This window comes from Heterodontus francisci, chromosome 24, assembly GCF_036365525.1.
Source record: "Heterodontus francisci isolate sHetFra1 chromosome 24, sHetFra1.hap1, whole genome shotgun sequence".
Lineage (NCBI taxonomy): Eukaryota > Metazoa > Chordata > Chondrichthyes > Heterodontiformes > Heterodontidae > Heterodontus > Heterodontus francisci.
Genome location: NC_090394.1, coordinates 24,885,610 through 24,897,306, shown reverse-complemented (window position 1 = coordinate 24,897,306; position 11,697 = coordinate 24,885,610). Strand labels below are relative to the sequence as shown.

General features: G+C 43.2%; 1 protein-coding gene across 1 annotated transcript in view; it reads right to left on the bottom strand.

Moving 5' to 3' along the window:
* Positions 1-750: 750 nt before the first annotated feature.
* Positions 751-11,697, bottom strand: part of slc29a4a (solute carrier family 29 member 4a) — a 168,834-nt gene continuing 157,887 nt past the window's right edge. Inside the window, exons 12-14 of the mRNA XM_068056811.1 lie at positions 10,827-11,067; positions 3,979-4,151; positions 751-950 (exon numbers count right to left, since the gene is read on the bottom strand). Of these exons, the coding sequence (XP_067912912.1) occupies positions 4,009-4,151; positions 10,827-11,067 (384 nt within the window). The 3' untranslated portion in view covers positions 751-950; positions 3,979-4,008. The remainder of the gene's footprint in view (positions 951-3,978; positions 4,152-10,826; positions 11,068-11,697) is intronic.

Genomic DNA, 11,697 nt, shown 5'->3' with positions numbered 1-11,697 from the left:
TGATGTGAAATTGTGTCTTTCATCAAAGCTTTCTAAGCTGAGACTGACCCTTTTCTGAAGATGAATTGCAATGAAGGTCTTTAGAAAGTGTAATTAATGAGTTCAGACAGAGATGGGTTACTGTTTTGGGCAGAAGCGTAACTTTTGTTTGATACAGGAGGTATATTCCGTTGTCCTTTAAACAATGAAACATCAGCACACCGATGCTTACTATAAGCAAACTGAAGTGCTGTTGTGTTCAGCTGCACAGTAACTGAATAGGGATACTGGGATTTTTTTTCACCCATAAATAGCCCCACTATGTCTGAGTTCACTATGGATGGTTTCCACTGCATTATGATCAAACAAAATACAGGGCAAGAAGATTAAAGCCACATTCAAGCACACTTTGAGGAATGTACAAAAGCATAATTTTCGTTTTTTGTTTAGAAAAAACATGCAAATGGAGTCCTCAGAATAAAACACACAGGTTTGAAATTAGCTGTTTAAGCCAGTTCACATTCAGAATTTTATCTGAAAATTGCTAGAGAATATTAACCCATAGAATTACAGCCCTCTCACTCACTTCTTCTATGCTGCCTAAGAAAGCTGCACTCAGTGACCAAAAGGACAACAGTTCCCTTCTGAAAAGGGAAAAACACAACTGTAAATGGTTGGCGTTGGCAGACAAAATGGCAATGAGCAGGCACTCTAAGATGAAATTTCAGAACTCTTTAAAGTCTTAAGTAACGTCACGAGAAAAGCCTGTCCATGATTCTGATGGGTAACACTCCCTCTTCAGAAGCTGTTCATGTCCATTTTGGTGATCCCATCCAATCCTGTAGGACCGGCAGAAGAAGAACAAAGTCCCAGACAGGTCGGGGATGCTAGTTAATGTATCTGAGATGACACGCACTGAGCAATGTTTCCATAGGATGATCTAAATACCCCTTAGCATTTCTCCATTTACCCTGCAAAGAAAATAAAGAACACCTTAATGCATCGTCAATCACAGGAGAATCCTTGCATTCACTGTATTATGACTTGCTCTTTCAAGCTTGAGCTACCAAGCATTTCCATGAAGAATTAACCTATTGTTTAGTAGACATAAACTAAGTGTATCATGTCACTCACATGAGCCATTTTTATGGTAGGAGGCAAGGTTCTATTTATTTTAAGGCTATATAGAATCATAGAATGATACAGCACAGAAAGGAGCCATTTGGCCCAATATGCCTGTGCTAGCTCATTGATAGAGCTATCCAATTAATGTCACTCCCCTGCTCTTTCCCTGTAACCCTATTTTTTTTCTCCTTCAAGTATTTATTTAATTCTCTTTTTGAAAGTTACCACTGAATCAGCTTCCACCATCTTTCAGACATTGCAGAACATAACAACTCACTGTGTAAAGAAAAGTGACATCACAAGACCCAGCCAGAAAGGGGATGATTTGGAAATTGCCCTGTCAATCATGCCTGCTATAAGTCACCAGGATTGCTTTCATGCACATAATTTGCATTAAGTAACTATCCTCCACTCGCTGCATTTTACTGGAGAAATAATCTACTTTTATTGGGAGACTTTGGTGTAATTTCAATCATGAGTTCTGTTTGCTGTAGTTCATACAGACTCTGATGTAAAATAGACAGTTTGCTTAATGCTTGGCCGTAATTCCCGCCACAACTCTTCTCCAACTTATTGGCTAACACAGAGGTGTCAATATTCATTTTGTTATTTTAATACAGGAGGGCAGACTTCTTATTGGTCTTCCATTCAACAGATAACATAGCAGGCTTATCAATAGTCTAATGGCTGAATGCACCATGTACTGTGGTTGCGACAGTCAAGAATGATCCAATCGGGTAATGAAGACTCTACTGGTGTAGGAAGGTGCACCATAAGGATGGATATGTCGAGCAACCAATGGTGAGAATGTGGGGTGGGCAGTTGGAGAGGTGGTCATGTGATGAAACCTCCAGGAATATGTCCAACCAGAGCTGGAAACCCTCGGTAGCAGAGGGATGGAGCTGTACCCCAGCATAAGTCAGCACCTTCAGAGAGATGAGGTCAATAGAGGGAAAAACAGAATGGATTTCAAGAGATTCCTCAAGCAACTTCTCTCAATAGAAGTGGACTATGTATATATTGAGTCGGGCCGGAATTTTACGCTTCCCGCAGGAGCAGGCTGGAGGTGGGGGTAGGGGGGGCGGTGGTGTGGTGGTGGGCGTCAAGTTGTGTGGGAGATGGGTGGGGTGCCGTTCCCGTCACTTACCGGCCCCCACTGCAATTTTATGAGCGGTGGGAGAGGTGACAAACAGCCTGCCTGCTCCAGACCAATTGAGGCCCTTAAATGGCCAATTAATAACCACTTAAGGGCCTCCTCCCACCGCCGCTGGTATATTACCAGCAGCGGATGGGCATTTTGTCAACTGTGGAGGCTGCACAGCAATACCAGCAGTCTCCTTGCGGGCCTGGATCGGGGGGGGGGGGGGGGGCGGGGGGCCCTCCTGATGGGGCACGCTGTGGCCCACGGAGGGCCCCCCACCAGCTCCTACCCCCACGAATGCACCTCCCACCATCCTCCTTATTGACCCCCATCCCCCTCACCAGGGACCAGCCAATTGTCCCTGGTGAGTCCCAAAACCAACATACCTTTCTTGGCGCCGGCGTCCATAATCCACCTGAATGTGGGTGAAGCTGGGACTGAGGAGCTGCCGGCCCCCTGATTGACCGGCAGCTTCTAGGGGCAGGATTTCCTTCCTCAGAGGGGCAGAAGTCCCGCCCGAGGCCTATTAAGGGCCTGGGCCATGCAAAATCTCTGTGTGGCTGCTAGGCCTGGCGGGCTCAGCCCCGACTTTTAAGCCGGCGGGCAGGGCACCTGCCCCAACGTAAAATCCCTGCCTCGGATTCTGTGACTGGCCTCTCCACATTAAATAACCAAAAAAAATAAACTGTTGGTTGGGAAGAAACAAACAGATATTTTTAAGCTAGTAAAATTCTTTAAACAAAAACCTATAATATTTTAGGATGTTGTTTCTGTGTTAGTCTCAGAAATCTAAAATCATTGAAACATGGACGCACAGAAGGAGGCTATTTGAGCCATTGTGCCTGTGCCAGCTCTTTGAAAGACCTATCTAATTAGTCCCACTCCCTTGCTCTTTCCCTATAGACTTGCAAATTTTTCCCCTTCAAGTATTTATCCAATTCCCTATTGAAGGTTACTATTGAACCTGCTTCCACCATCCTTTCAGGCAGAACATTCCAGATCATAACAACTCACCATATAATTTTTTTTACCTCATGTTGCCCCTGGTTCTTTTGCCAATTATCTTAAATCTGGTTACCAACCCTTCTGCCACTGGAAACAGATTCTCCTTATTTACTCTTTCAAAACCCTTCATTATTTTCAGCACAAATATGCACAAATGTTGTGAGTAATGTTGAACATCAAATTAGTGGGTTGAAATTGCCCTGAGGCATATTCATGACAAACACTACATTGTGTTATATGAGATTCCTCGGTGTACTAAGGATTTATTTTAAATAGGTTAAATAGAGGACAAAGGAATGTTATATAAATCAAGATATTTATTACTAGCATAACACAGAGTGAACATAACCTATACTAATTTAAGAAACAACTTGCATTTATATATCTGGGTTTTTAACCTAGGGAGGACTTTTGCCCTCAATTTGGTCTCCGGGGGAGATGTTCAAATAATCCCACATGTGGGTGGAAGACACGAGTGTCAAACTGATTAGTGAAACCCAAGAAGTAACTAAGCAGTAAAAGGATAGGTTCAAACTCAACAGTTTTATAAACATGGCTATAAAAGCTCACATTGAATGCAAGTCAGTCTCAGTACTGTGTGCAGTGAAAATGATATCTCTACCCTTCCCACACGGCAGGTCAGTTTGGTGTCAGGTTGAGCAAGAACTTTTTAAAGTTTTATCCAAGCCAAATGGGCAATTGAACAGAAATCCTGGAGGTTTGCTCACCCCTAGTGAGAATGTGAAGAGAACCTTTGTTTAGAGTCCTGTCGTGAAAGAAGCGTTGATTGTTTCAGTGTGAATACATGAAGTATGAGACATACTGGTCAGGCTGTACGTGACGTAGGCCACTGCAGATCCTAAAGTTAGCCCCGACATGTAGGACACAGTCATGGTGTTACCTGTAAAGAAAGCAAAAGGCAATGGAAGTTCTCGAGCAGGATATTATAGCACTTGATCTCATCCAAAACTCTGTTGCTCTTAGCTTAACTCACACCAAGTCCTGTTCACCCATCACCCCTGTGCTCATTAATCTACATTGGTTCCCAGTGCAGTTTAAAATTCTCAGTCTCGATTTCAAATCCCTCCATGGCATCACCCCTCCTTACCTCTATAACCCTCTTAGTTATCTGCACTCCTCCAATTCTGGTCTCTTGTGCATCCCTGATTTTAATTGCTCCATCACTGGCGGCTGTTCCTTCATCTGCCTAGGCCCTAAGCGCTGGAATTGCCTCCTTAAGCCTCTCTTCCTCTCCACCTCTCCCTCCTCCTTTTAGACTCCTTAAGACCTACTTCTTTGACTAAAGTTCTGGTCACCTGTCCTAATAGCTGCTTCTGTGCCTCGATGCCAAATATGATTTGATAACACTCCTGTACAGAGCCATGGGATGTTTTACTAGTTGTTATACAAATACAAATTGTCGTTGTTTATATTAAGACATTCTCTTCTCATGACTGCCCGCCTTCTGGAACCTATTGTGCATTTTCTGGAGCAGATTCCAAGGCACTCACTCGACACAAGACCACAGCACATGCCATTGTTTTAGAGATTATAGACCTTCCCTACTCATTGGATAGGATGCATACAGGCTGGCTTTCGGAAATGGCATTGCTGGCCTGCAGTTGTGCTGAAAAAATGGTGGCAAATGCTGTCTAGTGCATCAATGTTCATAGATGTCACTGGTGCCATTGTGCTATAATAGGATGGGGAAACACCTCTTGATCTGACATTACAGAGCCACTACCATTCTAATATTACTCCAGCATTATACTGACTACCAACACAACATGGTCATTCAGCTGTGATCACATAATGTTATATCGTAGAGCAATTAAAATACCAAGGAACTCCTTCAGGATACAGTTGAGGCTCGTGCATCTTCAAAAACACAGATGCTCACAGCAAAGGCATTTGAAATCCCATTTTCCTCCATTCACCATGAAAAGCTGGAATAACCAGGAAAATAACTAGGAAATGCCAACTTAAAAGCTCAAGTCTTGTTCTGGGTTCTATTAGGATTGAAATATATCAAATCGTTCTGTTAAGATCTTCAGAAATGAGTGCAGCTTTCACCTAAATTGTTGCTAAAGCCACATTTCCACTCTGTCTATCAGACCAGACAAGTGCCACTCATTCGGAGTGACATCCAACACTAACTGTGCCATAATTATTTCATTCTATTCTGGTGGGGTAGCAGTACTGATTAAGGAGAACATTACAATGCTGGAGAGAGAGGAAGGCCTAGAGGGATCAAGGGCAGAAACTACTTGGCTAGAGCTAAGAAACAATAGAGGTACCATTACACTACTGGGTATATGCTATAGGCCACCAACTAGTGGGAAAGATACAGAGGAGCAAATTTGCAAGGAAATTACAGAGAGGTGCAAGAACTATGGAGTAGTTTTAATGGGGGACATTAATTATCCTAATATAGACTGGGATAGAAATAATATAAGGGGCAGAGAAGGTGAAGAGTTTATGAAGTGTGTTCTGGAGAATTTTCTAAATCAGTATGTGCTCCAGTGAGGAAGGAGGCATTGCTGCTGGATCTGGTTCTGGGGAAATGAAGTGGGTAGAGTGGATCAAGTGTCAGTGGGGAAACATTTAAGGGACAGTGATCAGAGTATCATAAGGTTTAGGTTAGCAATGGAAAACGACAAGGAGCGATCCAGAGTAAAAATAATTAATTGCAGGAGGGCCAACTTCAGTGGGGTGAGAACAGAACTGGCCCAGGTAAATTGGAATCAAAGATTGGCAGGCAAAACTGTACCGGAACGATGGACTGCCTTCAAAGATATTGCCAAGATAGTTCAGGTGCAGTCAAGGTACATTCCCACAAGGGGAAATGAAAGGGCAAACAAATCCAGAGCTCCCTGGATGATGACAGTGATAGAGCATAAGATAAAGCAGAAAAAAGGTACGTATGCCAGATGTCAGGTGATTAATACAATTCAGAACCATCCTGAATATAGAAGATTCAGAGCAGAAGTGAAAAAAGAAATAAGAGAAGCAAAGAGAGAGTATGAGAAGAGACTGACAGCTAACACAAAAGTGAATCCAAAAGTCTTCTATAGGGATATAAATAGTAAAAGGGTGGTAACAGGAGGAGTGGGGCTGATTAGGGACCAAAAAGGGGATTTATGCATGGGGACAGAGGCATGGCTGAGATATTAAATGAATACTTTGCATCTGTCTTTACCAAGGAAGAAGATGCTGCCCAAGTCATTGTGAAAAAGGGGATAGTTGAGACACTGGTTGGGCTAAAACTTGATAAAGAGGAGGTTTGGCTAGGCTATATGTGCTTAAAGTTGATAAGTCACCAAAACCGGATGAGATGCATCCGAGGTTACTGAGAGAAGTAAGGGTGGAAATCGCACCGTCCATAATCTTCCAATCCTCCTTAGATACAGGAGTCGTGCCAGAGGACTGGAAACTGTAAATGTTACACCCTTGTTCAAAAAAGGGTGCAAGGATAAGCACAGCAACTTAGCGCATCCAGTTTAACCTTGGTGGTGGGAAAACTTTTAGAAACAATAATTTGGAACAAAATTAACAGTCACTTGGACAAATCTGGATTAATTAAGGAAAGCCAGTATGGAATTGTTAAGGGCACGTGATTTGCTTGAGTTTTTTAATGAGATAACATAGAGAGTTGATGAGGATAATGTGCTTGATATGGTGTATATAGGCTTCCAAAAGGCATTTGATAAAGTACCACATAACAGGCTTGTCAGCAAAGTTAAGACCCATGAGAAAAAAGGGACAGTTGCAGCATGGATACAAAGTTGGCTGAGTGACAGGAAACAGAGAGTAGTGGTGAACCGTTGTTTTTCAGACTGGAGGAAGATATATAGTGGGGTTCCCCCAGATTCAGTGTTAGAAACTAAAGGCCAGTTCAAGTCAGGAAAAAAAAACCCGACCTGAGCCTTCGGATTTGGAACCTCCAGGAAGCAGCAGCGCATGCGTGATGATGTCATAGTGACGTCACTCGCTCACTGTGCAGACACAGTTTCTTCCCAGACTCCCAGCTAAGGTAAGTTTTTTAATTTCAATATTTACCAGCAGAGCACTTACCGTGTGTGTCCGGCGCAACCCAACCCGAGCCCGAAAGCTGGATCCGGAGGAGGGGCCCGACCCGACCCGAACCCGACACATGTTGTCAGGTCCCATTGGGTTCAGGTCGGGTAGCAGGCCTTTATTAGAAACACTGCTTTTCTTGATCTATATTAATGACATAGACTTTGGTGTACAGGGCACAATTTCAAAATTTGCAGCTGGCACAAAACTTAGAAGTATTGTGAACTGTGTGGAGAATAGTGATACATTTTAAGAGGACTTAGACAGGTTGGTGGAATGGGCGGACAAGTGGCAGATAAAATTTAATGCAGAGAAGGGTGAAGTGATTCATTTTGGTAGGAAGAACACGGAGAGACAATATAAATAAAGGATACAATTCTAAAGGGAGTGCAGGAGCAGAGCGACCTGCGGGTATATGTGCACAAATCATTGAAGGTGGCAGGACAGGTTGAAAAAGCAGTCAATACAGCATATGGGATCCTGAGCTTTATAAATAGGGGCACAGAGTACAAAAGCAAGGAAGCTATGATGAACCTGTTTAAAACCCTGGTTCGACCTCAACTGGAGTGCGGAAAAGATTCACGAAAATGGTTCCAGGGATGAAGAACTTCAGTTACATGGATAGATTGGAGAAGCTGGGGATGTTCTCCTTGGAGAAGAGAAGTTTAAGAGGAGAGTTTATAGAGGTTTTCAAAATCGTAAGGGCTCTGGATAGAGTAGATAGAGAGAAACTGTTCCCATTGGCCGAAGGATCAAGAACAAGAGGACACCGATTAAGGTGACTGGCAAAAAAAGCAACGGCAACATGAGATAAAACATGTTTATGCAGCAAGTGGTTATGATCTGGACTGCACTGCCTGAGAGTGTGGTGGAGGCAGATACAATCGAGGTCTTCAAAAGATAACCGGATAATTATTTGAAGCAAAGAAATTTGCAGGGCTATGGGGAAAAGGCAGGGAAGTGGGACTAGGTGAGTTGCTCTTGCAGAGAGCATGGGCGTTATGGGCTGACTGGCCTCCTTCTGTGCTGTAACCATTCTATGATTCTTTGGTGTATATCATTCTCAAAATAAAAACAGCTAAAATGTTTATTTGCAGGTTTGCAATCTATGTCACTCTGATCATAAATGTCAATCCTGACAACACGTCAGTCTTCTCTGCCCTGCAATTTGGAACGGATATTTGCAGCAGGTGTGCGCCCTACCTGGAGATGGTTGCTAGGCATTGGCCTCATCTCTATCAATAGGACACACTGCTGGTCATTGTTACGGCTACAATGTAAGGGAAGGATGATGTCATTTTAGAGTCAGGGCATTCATTAACCTTGGGCCTTTTTACAGCATTGATTTGACCTTATGCTGTTGTAAAAATGATCATTCATTCTTTGTTTTTCCTAGTCCCAGGGCAATGCTCTGGGCTCATTCTGTGAACCCACACAAGCACTTTTTGTGTTGCTGGCTCTCAGAAGAAAGGCAGCTCCAAAGAATATGGCAGCAAAACCTCTCAAAAGCAGAGCCTCAGGAAATCAGGATTCTCTCCAGGGCACTTCCACTGTGAGATGATGTCACTGGCACCAGACACGCAATTCTGTTATCGCTCAAACATAAAACTGCTGATCCCAACATCGTTGTGGGCCAAGATTTGAGTGGGCCTTGCAAGCTGTCATCAATAAAGGTGCCTCATGTACCGGCCCACTAAATGCAAAGAGATTATTCTTCTGTAAGCTTTGAGAGTGAACAGTGACAGGCTATTCAACTCTGGGGAGCATCAGAGCAAATCCTATCCTATCCTCTCACTCAAAGACACATTTCCAGCAGGGTTCAATGGATAGCACCAATCAGGCAGGATTCTTGACTGATTTTTCCCTCACTAATCCAAGGGCACTGAATATATATATATATAAATCTATAATATGAAAGTTGGCACATAATTCAAAGGACAGTAAGGTAATGGCGTTATTACATGGGACAAATTCAGGGGACTTATGGAGGAAGGAAGAGAAAGAAAATCTTGCATTTATACAATGCCTTCCATAATCTCAGGATGCCCAAAGCATCTTACAGCCAATGAAATACTTCTAAAAATGCAGTTACTGTTCTAACATAGGAAGTGCGGCAGTCAATTTGCATTCGCCAAGATCCTACAAACAGCAATGTGGTAATGGACAAATAATCTGTTTTAGTGATGTTAGTTAAGGGATAAATATTGACGATAGCCAGAGTGAGTGGGGGGACAGGGATACTTTTTCCACCTATTACCCCTGTACGCACTGAGCTACACTGCCCGGTTAATCAATGCCTCGATTTTAAAATTCCCATCCTTGTTTTCAAATCTCCCATTGCCATGCCCTGCCCTATCTCAGTAGTCTCCTCCAGTCCCCCAACCCTCTGAGATATCTATGCTCTGAGAATTCTCAGCTTTTAAGCATCCCTGATTTTAATGGCTTCACTCTTGGCAGCTGTGTCTTCATCTGCCTGGGCCCTAAGCTCTAGAATTCACTCCCTAATCCTCTCCGTCTCTCTACCTCAGTTTCCTCCTTTAAGATGCTCATTAAAACCTACCTCTTGGCCAACCTTTTGGTCACCTGTCCTTATACTTCCTGAAGTGGCTCAGTGTCAAATTTTGTTTGATAGCATTCCTGTGAAGTGTCTTGGGCCATTTAACTACATTAAAGGTGCTATGTAAATGCAAGTTGTTGTTGTACAAACTGCTCTCCCAGTAAGATTGCAAAAATGCATTGAAGGGTAAATTTGCAAGGCCTCACACCACTGGTGGAGCCGTGCATGCCGTCAGCACGTATTGGGTCAAGTGTGAGCATGTTGCCTGTGATTTTCTGGCCACTGGCAATCATTCCATCCCAAAAACAACATTCCGATTTCTTTGCCTGATGGCGACCCTGCAGCCCTGCCATGCTGCGGGAACATTTCACCCAGATTGGACAGGTCCCTGTCAAGTCTCTGGCTGCTTCAAGCCTTCAGACCTTGATCAAATGTTCCAGGAAGCAGGCAGCTCTTTACAGTCAGTGCTATCAGCTGAACAACTCTGGAGGGGAGAATTGGAACAGGCTATCTCAGATGGCCAACAGATTTGAAAGGTTGTTCTGTAAAAATAATTTAATTTCTGACTATATTTCCTTCCTGTGGAAGTTAAAGGCTACTTAAACAGAAATTACTCCACTTAACACTCTTTCCCCTTTAAGAGCATAATGTCCTGTATATGAATCAGAGTATTATCAACTGCTTTGTTCTGGACAGAATGAATCATTCAAGGCTTGCAGAAAACAACGATCAATAAATTGATCAATCCTACCAGTTGAGAACAGTGCAAATTGACCAGGGAGTCAATTGTAATAGTTTATCTCTTCCACTGAAATAGCTATTGCTAATGACACCCCTGTAGATCACCATGGCAATGGCAGTAATCACATGTGGAAACTACAATGTTTTTATTTCACTGATTCCCCAGAGAAACCCGATGTAAGTGAAAATGTTGCTGCTTACCTGCCAGCTCTCTCTGTTCTGGGCTGACTTTGCCCGCTGCTAAGATCATTGGCACGCTGCCAAAATAGCCGTTTGAAATCCCCATTAGCAGAGAAAAGACACAAGGCCAGGCAGGATGATTGAAAACAGGCTGGTCACTTGGAAGCACGCACAGGAGGAAGAGTGGGATGAAGATAACTCTGGTACAGGAAGAGATGAGAAGATGAAGTCCCTTCCAGTCATAAGGTAAAGCTGCAAGTATCTACAACAAAAACCAAAGCAGGATTGAGAAATGAACAAATTGCAACTTCATGCTCTAAAGCAGAGAAAAGCTATTTCAGTTGTGACTCCTTAAGGGTCATGTGACAATGTTCGGGTCACAGCTTCGGTTCGAACCATCCAAGGCCTTGTGCTCAATTTATTGAAACCATTGTAATCTCATACACAATCTAAAGTAAAATGAAATAGTATATACACTACATGGGGATGCGAGGGGTTCCCTGGTTCACTTATACGTTACCTTAGGGTTGTCAACTCTGGTTGAAAGTATTCCTGGAGGTTTCATCACATGAGCTCCTGCCTCCAACTGTCCTGCTCCCCCTACATTCCTATCATTGGTTGCCCAACAGGTCCATCCTCATGGTGCACTGCCTTCCCTGACTAATTGGAGAGAGAAAGGACTCTGCTCCCCAATTGGATGATTCTTGACTGTTGGTCACAGAGCCTTTCCTCCCCTATTTCCAATATTTTCATTACTAATGAACAGAAGTGCTCAAAGAAAATTAAAACAAAAACACTGTTCTTTTTCATGTCCCAATGATTTTTCTCCAGTGCAATCCTGGGAGGTTGGCAACCCTACCTACAGCCACTACCAAATGACTTTGGTGAATGC